The 16727-nt window shown below is 44.0% G+C and overlaps 1 protein-coding gene across 1 annotated transcript in view; it reads left to right on the forward strand.

Moving 5' to 3' along the window:
• The window catches only part of coro1ca (coronin, actin binding protein, 1Ca), a 29811-nt gene extending 20911 nt beyond the window's left edge, over positions 1-8900 (forward strand). The window contains exons 3-11 of the mRNA XM_083673630.1: positions 2778-2900; positions 4632-4761; positions 4911-5092; positions 5276-5395; positions 6272-6376; positions 6584-6729; positions 7192-7249; positions 7438-7680; positions 8461-8900. Coding sequence (XP_083529756.1) covers positions 2778-2900; positions 4632-4761; positions 4911-5092; positions 5276-5395; positions 6272-6376; positions 6584-6729; positions 7192-7249; positions 7438-7680; positions 8461-8580 — 1227 coding nt within the window. The 3' untranslated portion in view covers positions 8581-8900. The remainder of the gene's footprint in view (positions 1-2777; positions 2901-4631; positions 4762-4910; positions 5093-5275; positions 5396-6271; positions 6377-6583; positions 6730-7191; positions 7250-7437; positions 7681-8460) is intronic.
• The last annotated feature ends 7827 nt before the right edge of the window (positions 8901-16727 follow it).

A 16727-nucleotide genomic window follows, 5' to 3' on the forward strand; every position in this document is an offset into this window, starting at 1 on the left:
TAGAACGCACATTGAATACATAACCAACCACCCTTGCTGATAAACAACATTAACTGTATGTTGTCATACAGTGCTGAGCAGAGGAACTGGTAGCAAGCACAAGGCTAGAGGGTGTAGTCCACTGTTAAAAGCTAAGATCACAGATATTATGTAACAAGGCATCAGCTTTTTCCTTGTTTTCTGTATGATCTCTTTATGTTGCTTCTGTTCCTGTCACACCTGGTCCTTTGCTGATCTACATCCCTCTATGTCCACACTGAATTCTGGCCTTTCCGTTCCACATCCTGCTCCTCATGCTAATGGAACACCCCCTCCTGACTGAGGGAGATTGTGAATCACTCTCAGACCATTGCTGCAATATGGGCCAGTGTGCTTGGAGCTACACCAAGCTCTCTCTCATTCCATTACTGAATTCTCTCTCTGTCCCTGTTCTTCCTCTGATCATATTCTAGCCAGTAGCCACAGTATGCAGAGGAGCCTATCCCTGACTCACAGGCCCAGGGCAGATTCTGATTAAGCCTGATGTTTCCGGGTGTGTTCTCTGAACAGGGTGAGGCTTGAACTAAGTCTTGTGATTTAGTTTTACGCACGCTCACGTACACACATGTATGGTGCACTCACATACACTGGACTTTGATCACAGAGCTTGGAGTCTGAGTATGTGTCATAGCCCAAGTCTGTGTCAGTCAGGTGATTTTGTCAGCTGCTGGGTTGTGGGTTGTAAACCAATGACTACATGGACTGGTTGACTGTCCCTGCAACCATCTCTGGTTTCCTTATGTTTGAGCCTCAAATGATATCTGGGTTGTTTATGGAGGAATACAGACCTCTTACTCTAACCAACTGTCTCAGGGAATCTACTCCTTGCAAAATCTGAGTCATGTTGCTTAGTAATATAAACAACAGAAATATGGCGTGTATTGTGACATTGTAAGCAGAGCTGCAGTGGCCAGTCTTTGTTTTCTCCAGTGGGCACACAGGCAAGGAAGTGATGATGAAAGATGGAGACCTCAGACAACATACTGACTCATATCCTGGCTGTCTGAGTCCCAGTGCCCAGTCCACTGTCTGCCGTTTATACACAGACACACTCAGGGTCATTTTAACTCCTATGCCTGTTTTCATGTACTGTTCTGCTTTATCTTCAGGTGTTTCTTTATTCTTGAATTTGTCTGTGGAAGCTCTCCTTTACTTATTACTGGAGTGATCAGTCTTACATGTGAAGTCCAGCACAACTGTTGTAATCGCTACAGGTCGCTATATCCTACAGAGACCAAAACAACAACAACAACCACTCCACTCGCCCATGATTTAATATGTAGCTCTTATATTTAGCCCCTCTGACAGCATTGTTGTCACTGTGCCAGGCTAATGCTAGAATGGCTGTGGGCAGTGAGTGATTTTCATGAGGGAAGCCATTATGCTTTAAATAGGGCTGGAACAGGGATCTGTCTCAGTGACATCATCGGTCAGCCTGGCCCTGCAGTGGTCCTTAGAATTGACAGCAGGGATAAAGAGGGTGTGTCCCCCACCTCACATTACCCACACACCACACTAGAGAGCATGTGATTCTCCACTCACTCAGGGTCAGAGGTCAAAAAGCCCCCCAGACCAGCCTGGAATAAGGAAGTCAGCTGGCCTTCCCTTTGTGTGTCTCCTTTGTGTGTGTGTCTCCTTTGTGTGTGTGTCTCCTTTGTGTGTGTGTGTGTGTGTGTGTGTGTGTGTGTGTGTGTGTGTGTGTGTGTGTGTGTGTGTGTGTGTGTGTGTGTGTGTGTGTGTGTGTGTGTTCGTGTTCGTGTTCGTGTTCGTGTTCACGTTTGTATGACGTGTGCGTGTGTGCGTGCGTATGTTGACGTTCACATGACATGTTTGCGTGCCTTGTGTGTGGAGGGAGACTGGGGAAGTTATTTCTGGTCATCTGGCCCATGGGTTGTATAAGGAAGTTATATAAAGGGCTCAGTTTTTAGGTTAGCTCAGGGTTTCATTTAGAGTAAAGGGATGTTGTAGAAAACTAAGCATCTGTTGGCATGCGTCTATGATGATGTCATGACTAGAAACACTCCTTCATTTACATATTCAACAGGGCTTAGCTCTAGTATAAAAATGGTGTATTAATAGCAATATGATCAAGCTTGACTGGTGAATCTCCGTCTCAGCGCCTGGGAGTGTGACTACGCTCCCCTCTGTGCTCTTAGGCTAATGATTTAATGGACTATATAATCTGAAAATACTGATTTGGATTTAATACTGATTTAGTTTTAAATGTGTCAGTTTTGTGTTTGCTGTATGATTGAGCGGTGGTCTTCCTACCTCACATTAGATGTACTCTCTCCTTCTTCTCCAGATGTCTCATTCTCCTCCTCTTTTGTGGAGGTTGAAAATTCCTCCTATATCCCCACACTCTTATCAGCCCACGCCACAGTGGTGTAACTCTGTTTTCTAACCCTAACCCACAGTGGTGTAACTCTGTTTTCTAACCCTAACCCACAGTGGTGTGACTATGTTTTGTACTCAAGGATTGAATGACGGGAAACTAAGGCGAGGGTATAAATGTTATTCTTCATTGTGTGTGTGTGTGTGTGTTCTATTCCTGGTTTGTTTTGGACATTACTCTGGTTGGTCTAGTCACCTTGGGTTGTGTTGTCATGTGACTCATTTCCCAGGTCATCCCAGGTCAGGTGGTTCCTTCAGCTCGCGGTGGGTCAGACACCTCGGTGGCTGAGCAGGACGAGGCTGTGACTAATCTCATTACTGTGTGTTTGTGTGTGTCTCCACAGACGGGCCGCATTGACAAAGCCTACCCCACAGTGTGTGGCCACACAGGTCCGGTGCTGGACATAGACTGGTGCCCACACAATGACCATGTCATCGCCAGCGGCTCAGAGGACTGCACAGTTATGGTAAGGTTACACTCGTCACTTTCCTTCTAAACACACACACACACACACACACACACGCACACGCACACGCACACACACACTCTCACTCTCTCCAGTGTTTATTCAGGCCTTGTTTGTAGATCTATATAGAAGACACACACACACACCCTCCTACTAATGCTTTAGCTTACTGACAGGAGATGACATGCTTTCTTTGAGAAAGGCCAGTCTGTGATAGCGCTGGGATGGGCGCAGGGCTCACCCTCTGGATTAGATTAGACTCAGAGACGTGTCGTAGGAATCAGTTCTGGGGAATGATTTAGCTGTTTTATAGGGCTGAGGTCACTGACTTGTTAGAGGCTGGCGCTATACTCTTCTCCATATGTCCTTATTTGGCCTGTGAGAGGCAGTGATCTGAGTGTGCTGCACCCGTAGGTATGGCTCTATCACTTCCCCACCTGTAGGCGTTCACTGCCCCATCCAGCTCTCTGAAGATTAAAAAAGTAGAATAGATACAGTGTTCCAAGTGTATTTACAGAAATTGAATCGTCAAAGGTTCCTCTCTTTCCACAAGATTTGATATTTCCAGTGAAAATACGCCCTGAATAGGTTCTCTGAAGTAGTGTTTGCCTTAGATTAAGTGTCCTGATGAACTGTGTTTTTGCTCTTGAGAGACTATATCCATAGTGGCCTGTTCCAGAGTTGGAGTTCTTACAGTATAACTGGTCCAGTAGTAGTGGTGTGATATCTTAACCATAGACCTCCAAACTGTCATGCAGGCTTTACTGAGCTCACAGGGAAGAAACAGGTCATTGTTCTGATTGTCCAATGGGTTAGGGTTAGGGTTACTAACCCTAACCCTAACCCTAACCCTAACCCTAACCCTAACCCAGTGTTCAGAATAGCTAGCGTGTATGGGTCACTAAGAGCCAGTATATGGCATCAAACCCTGAATGCTGATTGGTTTATCTGGTTTATCAACTTTAGGTCTCTGCTGCCCCCTTGAGCCTCTTTGTTGTAAATGTGATCTACTGAGTGGTCTGGCTCACTGATCTGAAGGGGCTTTTGGAACATTAGATAAGCAAGTGTGTAGATGACAGGGTGGACATGGGGCACAAGGGGCATAGGGGTCCCCCTAATGTAAGAAGCAGGCATAATTGTCCCCCTCAATACAAGTAGCATTATTTTGCTGCAGCACTTTTATTAAGTCACTGGTCATTTTGGGAAAAACTGCTTTTAAATGCGAATTTCTAGTGACTTTTGAGAAAATGATACAGACAAGTCTTAACTTACAATTTAGGAAAATTACAAATTACGTAGATAAAGCAACTCGTAGTTACGTAGAGCTGACAAGCTGACAAACTTATTAGCTGAACTGTGAACACACTATGTGATTTGCTTAATGTCAGACAAAAAATACCTGTCTTCATTTGAGCTGAGGTGTGAGTATCGGGTGCCACCAATGGGATGCAATATTGTTTACCTAAAAAATTAAAATGGATTTCTCCAAATCAGTGCTCAGTAATACTCAGACTGTAACCATCTCTTTGTCACTTATTATTAGAAATTGAGATACAAATTTGTTTAGGGGTACAAGCGACTGAAAATTATGGAGCAAGTCACAAATAATAAAACCAAAGGATTTTAGCCGCCTCCTACGCCCTGTAGAGAAGGTTGATGTACGGCAGAGCTGCTTCACTCTTGACCTCAGTATGGTCCTATAGTGACCCCAGCCATGTCCTCTCTCTGCAGGTGTGGCAGATTCCTGAGAATGGGTTGGTCACCGCCCTGGCGGAGCCTGTCGTGGTCCTGGAGGGCCACTCCAAACGGGTGGGCATCATCACATGGCACCCCACGGCGCGCAATGTCCTCCTCAGCGCGGGTGAGTAGTGTCCTCCCTGCTCTCCTTATGCCAATATGCCATGACATTTCTCTCTATCTCTATCTCTATCTCTATCTCTCTCTCTATCTCTCTCTCTCTCTCTAGTATATTCTGGTTCATGTTGACAGCCCCCCCCCCTCTCCTCTCAGGCTGTGACAACCTGATCATCATCTGGAACGTGGGCAGTGGCGAGGCCATGATCCAGCTGGAGGACATGCACCCTGACGTCATCTTCAGCGCCTGCTGGAACCGCAACGGCAGCCTCATCTGCACCGCCTGCAAAGACAAGACCATCCGTGTCATCGACCCCCGCAAGGATGAGATAGTGGGGGTGAGCACCACTCACAGGGCACATTTAATTCCAAAACCGTTAAGTTACTTATGACCATGAGTAAAGAACAGAGAGAGGAGACACTCAGAGGAAACAGGGACTACTGATGTGAAGATAAGGATGGATTGGTAGATGAGGGTTTAGGATATATTGTGTTGTTGACCTTTTAACTCTCTGTCACAGGAGAAGGAGAAGGCCCACGAGGGGGCGCGGCCCATGAGGGCCATCTTCATGGCCGATGGGAACGTCTTCACAACAGGTTTCAGTCGCATGAGTGAGAGACAGCTGGCCCTCTGGAACCCGGTGGGTGGCTCTGTCCATGTATACCATACCCCATAGTCACTCCATACTTCCCACAGTGTTGCCCTGAATAGATGACCGACTTACATGCTGGGTTTCCTCCTTTGTGATGCTTTGCCAGGCCTTTACTGCAGCTGTCTTCAGTTGTTGTTTATTCGTGGGTCTTTCTGCCTTTTAGTTTTGTCTTCAGCAGGTGAAATGCTCAATCGGGTTGAGATCAGGTGATTGACTCAGCCATTGCAGAATATTCCACTTCTTTGCCTTAAAAAACTCCTGGATTGCTTTCGCAGTATGTTTTGGGTCATTGTCCATCTGTACTGTGAAGCGCCGTCCAATCTACTTTGCAGAATTTGGCTGAATCTGAGCAGACTTCTTCTCTGTATGGTAGACATGGATCAGAGTGTTCTTCACTTGGCTGGATGTTGTGAAGGGGTTTTTCTTTACCATGTGAAGGATCCTGCGATCATCCACCACTGGCCTTTTTGTGTTGCCCAGCTCACCAGTGCGTTCTTTTTTTCTCAGAATGTATCAAACTGTTGATTTGGCCACTCCTAATGTTGCCGCTATCTCTCTGATGGATTTCTTTGTTTTTTCAGCCTAAGGATGGCCTGTTTCACTTGCATTGAGAACTCCTAACCCTACATATAAAAGAGCTGTAATTCCTAAACCCTTCCTCCAACTTGGATGTGAATACCCTCAAATTAAAGCTGACAGTATATATATAAACAGTTATATATATATATATATATATATATATATATATATATATAATATATATAACTGTTACTTGAATATGTTTTGGTAAACAGCTAAAATAACAAAAATTGTGTCAGAGTCCAAATATATATGGACCTAACTGTATGTTGATGTCATTTTCAGCAAAGCATGGATGAGGCGATCTCTGTGCACGAGATGGACACCAGCAACGGAGTCCTCCTGCCCTTCTACGACCCAGACACCAGTGTGGTTTACCTGTGTGGGAAGGTGAGTGGACTGCTGGTGCACATTACCAATGCTTTCATTTGATCAGCCATGCTTGTGACTTCAGATTTTTCTCTGAAGATTACTCTTCACAATGGTGCAATGTATCTTTATCAACAAGCCGTAGATATAAAAAATGTCTCTTTGAATTCTGACAAACGTTTGGGGCCCTCTCTGTCTGTCTCTCTCTCTCTCTCTCTCTCTCTGTAGGGAGACAGCAGCATCCGATACTTTGAGATCACAGACGAGGCACCGTTCGTCCACTACCTCAACACGTTCACCACCAAGGAGCCTCAGCGGGGCATGGGCTACATGCCCAAGAGGGGCCTGGATGTCAACAAGTGTGAGATCGCCAGGTACGTAGCACTGGAAACACAATGTGTTTTGTGTTTTGATTGAGGGTTGAGCTTTCAGATCTGATGAGTCAGATTCTCACTGGTAGAGAAACCGATCTGTACAATCTGAGGCTTTCATCAGTCTCTGGACAAAACCAAGTAGGTGCTGAGCAGAGTAGTTAGGAGGTGCTGAGCAGAGTAGTTAGGAGGACCATGAGTAAAGAACAGTGTTTTATATGGAGGCTCTCAGAGGAATCAGGGACTACTGATGTGAAGATATTGGTTAACCATGTCCACCAGGGGGCAGCATTGAACCACAAGTGAGGTGGATGGGACTTCAGGGCTAAGTTTACTGTAGGCCCAGCCAAACCAAAACATGTCATGCAGCAGGCTGTTGACTTGCACTGTGCTTAGCTGCAGTTGTGAAAAGGACTTCTTAAATTTTTTTCTAATGTGAATGATATGTTGCTTGTATGTTGACAGATTTTATAAACTGCATGAAAGGAAGTGTGAGCCTATCATCATGACTGTGCCCAGAAAGGTGAGTCTCTTCATTCTGATAGAGAGACGGGCAAACTATTTGTTCAATAACACTTGCTACTGTAAATACCTTGAAGCTTCAGCATGATATCTTTTCTATGAACATCATCTCTGCCTTGCAGGGGTAAGTTGTGTACGTGTTGCCTTTAGTGTTCGCTAACAGCCCACTCTGTGCCCTCCTCCTTCCAGTCTGACCTGTTCCAGGACGACCTGTACCCAGACACATCTGGACCAGACTGCGCCATTGAGGCGGAGGACTGGTTTGAAGGGAAGAACGGCGAACCCATCCTCATCTCCCTCAAAAACGGCTATGTTCCTGGAAAGAATCGTGACCTCAAGGTGGTCAAGAAGAACATTCTGGACAACAAACTGAGCAAGAACACGGAGAACACGGGCCCAGCCAACAAGTCTGTCTCGCCCACTCCCTCCATAGTGAGTAGTACTGTCTTGTATTATATCGGAGCACGTACACATTCTGTCTTTACTTCTTTCACACTCCAGCACCATTCATGAGACACCTACATACTCTGATGTATAATGTGTGTATAAGTAATGTCCTACTAGTCTGTTGAAACCATACTGGTTCACAAAACAAACACTATGTTGCGACATGGATGTGATTACAGTGCTTTCCCAGGGCCAGTGATCATCACCACGGCCACCCCTTACACCACTAAAACTCAGTCATTAATGGCCTGTAGCTTCAGAACATTGCAGTTGAGTCCTTGGAATATGGATGGTTTGTTATGCTGGCTGGGTGTGTTTTAGAAGGGGAACGGCTTACTAACTTAAGATGGTTTCTAGATGTTGCCCCCCCCCTCTCACCCCCCTCTGGCCCACAAACTGAGGGTCTGCCTCTGCTCTGGGCGCCCTGCCGCTGGGCGTCCTAACCCACCTCGCCCACAACACAGCCGCCCGCTTGGGACCCAGCCCAGGCCTCCGATTCCATCTGCAGCCCTAGCCTGTAATCATGGCTGGCTGGGCTTCTCCCATGCAGCCTGCAGGCGCGCCATTTTAACCCCCAGGGTACCACAGAGGCCAGGGCAGGCCCAGATACCTCATGGCACAGGGCCACAGCCTGCAGGGCAAGAGAAAGAGATTGAAGCAGTGCTGTATTTAATGCAAATGTTTATAGTGTGCTAGAATTGACACCAGTATCTCCAGAAATGGTGTCTTACTGTATGGCTTGCCTCTGCCTTTTGTCTCCCTCAGAAAAGCGAAGCCAAGCTGGATGAGATCTTGAAAGAAATCAAATCCCTCAAGGACCTGGTCAGCAGTCAGGAGAAGCGAATCACCAAACTTGAGGAGCAAATGTCCAAGATCGCCATCTAAGACCCCCCCCGCCCCCACCCCACCCTGCCACAATTCAGGACGATCCATTGGATGGGAGGTGGGTGGGACCAGTCACTGCCAATCTTGATGACAGTGTTCCGCCTAAAGCCTCCCTAGTAACAATCCCAAGCAACATTCCGAGATGAACTTTTTTCTTCGCCTGCCCCTAACCCTCAGTTAACACAGATGGAATAAGAGAAATATGGCAAACTCTTGCAGTAAATATTCTAGCTTTTTATTGAGAAAGAAAAAATCCATTCCTTTTAATAAGTGGCAGTTTTGTCTGTTTGTTGTATGAAAACGTCTTACATATTCCTTTTTCTTTTAAAATTGTGACCAAGAAAATTCTAATGTCAACAGTTCCTATTTAGGTGGTATACCCAAATGTTTTATATGTAGGTATCAGTATTTCATCTCCCCCTAACCCAACTTCTTATGTTGCCAAATTGTAAAGGAGTTTTGTTTACACACCTCCTTGACAGTATTTTTTTTTTTTCTTTTTTTTTCTTTCTTTTTCCTGGGAAAATTCAAAATGCAAACTATAAGGGACAATGCAATAGGCTGGTAATGCAAGGGGGAAAGATTTCAACGATCAATTACTGTAAAATACATCAATCAAGGAGAACAAGCTCATTCTGCTATCAAACACTCAGTGATTAGGAGGCATCATGGGTTAGGGTTAGGGTTAGTTAACCCATCATGGGTTAGGGTTAGGGTTAGTTAACCCATCATGGGTTAGGGTTAGGGTTAGTTAACCCATCATGGGTTAGGGTTAGGGTTAGTTAACCCATCATGGCAGCCATAGTTATTTTGGACTGCTGTGGTGTTTGATATCTAAAAGCTCAGAGGTATAAAGGTGATGACATCATTCTTGCTGTAAGTTTTCTGATAGGTTGCCTTGCAAGCGGCCTTTGACCGCTGAGCGCTGACCTCTTTCCTCCATTAGTGGACCACATTAGAAGGGGACCACTCACTCTGTGTCTACACTTGCTAACTTCTCCTGACCGTGAAAACATTTAGTGCATGCGATATGAATTTAACTCAGTCAGTTGCCACTCTACATTTGGTGAACATTCTATATGGTTTTCTATCCCAGTCTTTTTAACACTCATGCTTGTTTGATAAGGAATCAGCAAACAATACAGTCTTTTCATATTGTTTAATACAGTACTAATACAGCCAGAACTTATGTATGCATCTTTTACTTCTTGGAGTACACCACTCAAACAACTTCCAGAAATTCCATTCAAATGTCACAGGAAAAGAAAGAATATTGTGGATTCCCCTTAGCTTTACAGTTGAAAATGACAGCTTTGATGTCATGCTGCACATGATTGTACTTCTCCTAGCCTTAGATTTCTTCCTAAACTGGTTCCTTGTATGAAATTGTTTACAGTGCACATGCCCCATTCCAAAAATCCTTTTGAATCATTTAAGTGACGGTGAGATTTCAGGTCTTATAAAAAAACATAATCTGTGCAAGAAAGACATAGCCATGGCTACAACATTGTCCGTGTGTCCCTCTCCACCATGTGACACAGATACTATGTAAGCTCTGCACTGTGGTCCATAGTGTTCAGTGCTGACATAGATACTATATGTGTTTGCCTGTGTGGTATGCATTGAAGAACCAATAGAACTGTAGGTTATGTTGCTAGTCAACATTTCCACAGGCTTAGCAGTGTGTCTGCCGTGTTGTGGCCCGGGGGAGTTTGTGCTGTCGCAGATCTGAGTGTTGAACTACGCTTTATTCAGGGTCAGTGTGGTAGACTTGGTCTCTGGTCAGTCTGTTCACCACCTCACTGGCACTGATCCATCCAGTCAACCTGGAGGGGAGTGACAGAGGTGTGGAAAACAACATCAAACTGACACTGCTGACCCTGGTAACCCTGGTAACAGCCCACAAGTTGCTCCTAGATGCATGTATCATTGAGGAAGGCTTAGAGGAGGTGTGAATATGTGCCTCGTATGTCTTTGGCCTTGTTGGAGTCGTAGAAGATGCATCTGTAGTATTTTTTCGTTGTTTTGTTTTCACAGGCAGGAAAGGTGAGAAGGATGTTGGCTATAAAATGAGTTGACAGCAGGCTGTGATGGAGATCAAGGCCCGGAACAGAACTGAACTGGATGGTTATTTATGTTCTGGATGTTTCCATCTGTGCTTCCTTCCTCAGCTTATATCCCTCAAATGTACTTCTGTCAGAATTTTAAATGGTTATCTCATAAATACCCTGAGTCATATTTTCATAACAGTGTAGCTAAGGATTAGAGGAACAAGAAGGTTTGGATTGTCCAAATATTTGGTGGTTTTGATGGAGTTGCCAACTGCTATGATATTTTTGTTGTCATGCTGTTTTTATGATGCCTGTTTTCCAGAGGAAGGGTGGGTTGGGGTATTGTTCAGTTGAAGGGTGGGTTGGTTGGGGTATTGGTCAGTTGAAGGGTGGGTTGGTTGGGGTATTGGTCAGTTGAAGGGTGGGTTGGTTGGGGTATTGGTCAGTCTGTTGTTAGCCTTTATTGTTAGTTACCACTGAAGAGACCAGGAAGTGCCATAGAGGTGCCATAGAGGTGTGCACATAAGTGTTTAAAGATGATTAAAGTGTGATTGAGAATGGTGTGAGTTATTTAGCAGGAGAGAGATTGGATGAGAGATTGGATGGGCTTTCCGAGTTGAACTTGACTGTGGGGTGTTGGAAAAAGAAAGTACTTACAAAATGTACCTTGTCATCAATGGATCTGTCTTGACCTCTCTTGACCTAACATTCAATCACTAGTTTTGGGGGTAAAAGTGTTTTGGTGTGTTATAGAGATGTGATCAGGATCTGACAAGGGAGATGGTCTTGGGACAATAGTGTCATATACTGCCCTGTCTGTGTACATCAGAGTGCTACTGCTTGGCCTCCTCTGACCTCTCAAGGCAACAAGAGCTATAATGTGTGGAATATTAGTGAATAGCAATTCAAAGGGACACTGTAGGTTGGTGAAATGTGCAGGAGATGAGAGATCGATGTATGTGATGTTTGAAATAAAGGCCTCGAAATTGAAAGCTTTGTAAATAACTTGACCATATGATTTATTTTTGTTTGTTTTTTTTGTTTTGTTTTTTATTTTATTTTTCATCCTGTTTTTTGTTTTTGTTGTTTTGTTTATTTGGCTGAGGAGGGTGTTGGGTATGGTGGGTTTTAAATGTATCCTATTGTCTTTGTTCCCTGTCCTTGCCATAATGTGTCATGACAGAACAGAACCTCCATTCTATCACAGGTATTATCATTGCAAAAAGAAAGAAATGACATCCAGAAGAAAACAAACTAGGATTCAGCCTCTTGTGGAGGTCTGTTCAGCATTTTTGTTCATTCTTCCTGCTTCAAGTATCAAAGTCATTATTATCAGTTAAATGAATAAAGAAATGAAAAATGTTTGTGTGTTCTGTTTGCTGATTTAGCAGTGGAAGCTGCATCTCTTCTCTTTCTTTCTCAGTAGCTCCGTCATAATGTACAGGCAGCAGTCTGAAACCCACGGAAGACACTATTCTCTGTCCCTCAGTCAGTTTGAGACTTGCGTCAGTATTTTTTTTTGTCAGCTTCACTTCTGTGAAAAGTAGCATGCTTCCTGTGTTCCTCACACACCAGGCCATGTCTCACTTCTTGCTCAATGATAAACCGGCTTGTTGAGCCATCCAACCAGCGTTGCCCTGAAAGCAGAACTCCTGCATGGTGGGTAAGTGGCACAGCGTTGGAGTTAGGCTGAACTGCAAAGATCGATGTTTATTGATTTGTAAAAACATGTAATTTGATAAAGCATTTCTGACAGAAAATGTTAGGAAGGATGCATCATCTTTGATAAGGGAGATTCACATGTGGTTGTGACTATCATCTGTGTCAATCAGCTACTCATCTCTCTAAACGCTGTTCATCGCAATAACATCAATGTCATGTTAGTGGGGAAACATTTTATTGCTGTTTTGAATAAGCAAGGCAATACATATTGTGTATGTGTGTATTATGTACCTGACTGTTGGTATGGTGTGTCGGTCATTTATTCTCTTCTTCAATCTACAATATTACAGTAAATGTATTCCATCCTTACACTTCCCTTCCCATCAAAACCATTAGAAAAATGCACAACATAGCTTAAGGATCCCATAGCACAAGCACATATACTTACAGTATCCTCATACAGAGCCGAGGGTGTGTGAACAGGAAGCATATTCAGTATCAGCAGTGGGAACAGTCATACTGTGCATCTAAGTCTTAGAACGTGTGATATGTCCTCAGTCACAATGATCTTCCCACATCAAAAGCTTATTAAGCTTCTTTTGCCTTTTCAGGTTTGCCATTATGTTTACTTCTAGGCTCAGGAAACTGCCTCTTGTCTTACTGCTGACTCTGTCAAACATGGTTGTCTCAGGACCTCTACTAAGCCATGCACCCAAAGAACTAAATCTGCTAGAAAACGACTCTGCAGAAGTCTCCATCACGGTGGCTGCGCCCACTCAGGAACTAATGACAGTTGAGACCTTTAGATTCAAAAAGCAACCTGTGAGTTCTGAAACGTCTCTCTACACAGCGCTTGCTTTGGGGAAATCCAGAGGAATGATCTCTAATGGCCCAGAGGCTGTTACTGACGGCTCAAATCTTCTCCATCAGACATCCATGGGTGCTGTGTCAGAAGCTGCTGATGCAAACACCTTAAGACGCATCATTAAGCTTGAGCTCTCCCACACCACTGTGAGACATACACAGACACCCACAGCTTCAGCTCTGCATCCACCCACCTCCCCATTCCCCCTCCCCTCTTCATCCCCCACCACCACCGCCCCAAACCCCTCCACAGGGGCCAGGACATCAGGAGGACCAATTCCAGATGGAACAACAAAATCAACCCCTATGCCGGAGAGAAGTGCCAATATCCCAAACCAGGAGACATGCCCAACTTTGATGCCTGTGAAGACGGGCCTAGTGGGTCAGTGCCTGATCGTCATCGCTGTGCTAGCTGCCATGGTGATTGTGTTCATTGCCAATACTGTCGTCCTCTACATCAAGCTGAGGGGCAGCAGGTACAGACACAGACATAGGGCTCAAAGGCTGCAGGGCACAGAGATGGTGAGCATCTCAGGCCTGAACACCAGTACCAGTGAAGGCAGAGACCAGAGGACGTCCAGCAGACAACCCAGGAGTAATGCAGCTGTCCTGCTCAGTGCAGAAGACAGTGAGGGGGACACCCTCACCCTCAGCAGCTTAATTCCAGACCTTGATAGAGACTGGTAACGCTTCACTTTAAAGAACACAAAAAGACTCTGTAAGGTAAATAGGTGGGGCAGTCACTCTGTCTAAAGTTTGATCACAACACTCAACTATATGACCATATGTGACTGCAACAACAGACACGCATATTCACACTGAATGAATTCCCTCTCTCTCTTTTTCTCCATCTTAAATAAAAATCCCCAAGCACTATATAATGATTATGAAATATTGTCTCCTGTCTCTTATCATTTGCTCTGTGATACACAGCTTGTTCTTAAGATGACCAATCAGAGCAGCTAAGTTGTCAACCTATCATATCAAATGATATCATGGGAAAGTTGAGGCATGAGTAGTTTCTCCAAACAGCCATAGGCAGAACAGAAGCCCTGCAACCAGTGAGTTCTGAGACACATGTTTGTATCAGACCGTAAAGTTTCTATGTTCAGTTTGTACATGTGGGATATGATGAAATGCGGATCCTCTCCCTGTTAGTTTGGTCTTGTAAGCCATATGGAGACAGGCTGTAATCTGGAGAACTAAATTAGAGAGAAAGAGTGGGAGAAAGAGAATCCAGGGGACTCGCCCTGTAGATGGAGAACAGAAATACCCACTAACCTTCACCGTAGGGTGATGTACAGAGAGGAGGCCATGTCTGCTGTATCTTATAGGACACCTTAAAGGGATTGAAACTTTATCTTCTTTGCCTCAAACTGATGATTGTGAATACTTTGATCTCCCATCTCAATTTGTAACACTGAACTCATTACAGTCATTACAGCCCCATCTCCCCTATACGTAAATGCCATGCACTAGGATTATACCACTAGGATTAGAAGCAGGTAAAGTAAATGTTCAGAGCAGCTGTATATAGCTACGGTAACTGCCCCTTAGCCTACAGTGGCCTATATCAAAGTCTACTGAGAATACTGTGTACTGAATACTGTGTGAGCATCCATTATGGCTCCTCTGCTGAAAGGAGGATGGGAGGTAGGTGGAGATGGGAGTGGAGAGGGATGACATCAGCAGGCTTTTTTCTAACTGGAGTAAGAACTTTGAGCATCACTCACATGAGAGGGCAGCAGCTTGGTTGCTCCCTCTCTCTTTCTACCACAGCTTGTTCCTCTGCTCAACCCTCTGCCTCATCTCTCTCTCTCTCGTTCTGTGCTTAAGAATTCCTGACCTATTTACTTCAGAGGAGACACTCGAGCCAGACTCACACTGTAAGTACAAAGGTTTTCAATTTTCGTAAAATGTAATCCAGAGTGGAAATGTGAATGTCCAGTAAAATGGACTGGTGAATAGAAATATATCACTGTATTGATATATTTCTAAATGAGAGTATGTTCAATATACATTTTCTGGGTGGGAGATTGATTGCCAATGTTGTCAGCACAGATAAAAAAAAATTGTGAACTTCAGATTGAGACATATAGTCCTGATGAGGAGATATTTCCTTTTTAGACGCATTTTATCTAAATATTCCGTGTTTTCTCTTCCTTTGAAGAAGTGATGACAGTAGACAACAGGATGAAGATAAAAAAAATCTACTTCTTAGTTTTTTTTTATGTCAAAGGAAAAGAGATAAAACCACACTGAAAATGGAATTATAGAACGTATTAAGAGAACATGATGATGTGTAAAAAGTTACATTAAGGAAAAATATCCCAGTGGTAGTCGTGCAGTGGCCACTTGAGATGTTTGTGAAGAAAGATGAAGGACATGGATGATCCCCCAAGAGGGTCTTTCGGGTTAGGTTTAGGGATAGCATGGAGACTATAGAAATTACCAACAAGGAGACTATTCCTGAAGATGTAATTATGGCTAGTTAATACCATGGTGGAGTCAGAGGGCACATGCGTTTGTAGCCACCATGAGTGCATATTCAGGGTGGAGATCAAGCTTAACCATGTATTTCAGCATGACTATAGTTTATATTACATACAGTACATGCATGACCACACAAGCAGACATGGTCACAAGATTTACTGTAAAGCTGAGAGAGCAGGAAGCAGAGGTTGATTCTAACAACAGGCTGATTAGAAGCCGTCCTCAACCAGCAGTAAGCAGTAAACACTGTATAATTACAGAAGGAATGATGGTAAAGGGTTACATACTGAGCTCAGCACTGTTAGGTGCAATTCTACACTCTGCAAAAGCAAGATCTTGACTCCACTCTTTTTAAGAGTTTTATTTTCTATTTCATGAGACAGAGATGGATGAAGAGTGAGAGAAAGACAGGTGTGAGGTATTTGTGTAGAAATGTGTACGTTTGAGCTGTAACTGTACTGGATGATACTTTATACTTTGAAGAGCAAAAGTGAACCAGGACCTTGAGTGCAGGCTTCCCTAGAGTCTGTGCAGAAATAACCCATCAGAGGAGGGCAGCCTGTTGTTAGCCTGCTGCCGCCCAGTGTAAATATAGAGGCCACAGCCACAAGTCTCCCACGCCTCCCTGCTCTCCGCTCCCTTGGGCATATATAGCTTCCTCCTCTCTTTGGTGTGGTAATGGGTGGCCTCCCTCCACTATACAAATTAAAAACTCTACCAAACTGCCTGCCTCCACCCCAAATAAGTAGTGACTAGCAACTGTTAAAATAGATTTAATACAAGATGTGCAATGGGAGAAATATTGTGGATTTACTGCTCTGTAGTGTGGACATGAATTTATTTGGAGCTTTAGCAACACCTGGGATTGTCAATGTGTTCTAATGGCTCTAGATAAACAACAGCAACTACAGCAAAACCACGTATCAATTCTTACTATCATACCACTGATAAATGTTTTTGTGTTTTTATACAACTGTCATCTTTTTAATACACTATTCTTAATTAGCAATTTTGAATAAAAGTTGTTTTGAGAGATGTATTAAAAGTATCTTGTCATTACAGGACTCTGCAGGAACG

The sequence above is a fragment of the Argentina silus genome (assembly GCF_951799395.1).
Source record: "Argentina silus genome assembly, chromosome: 7".
NCBI classification, from domain to species: domain Eukaryota; kingdom Metazoa; phylum Chordata; class Actinopteri; order Argentiniformes; family Argentinidae; genus Argentina; species Argentina silus.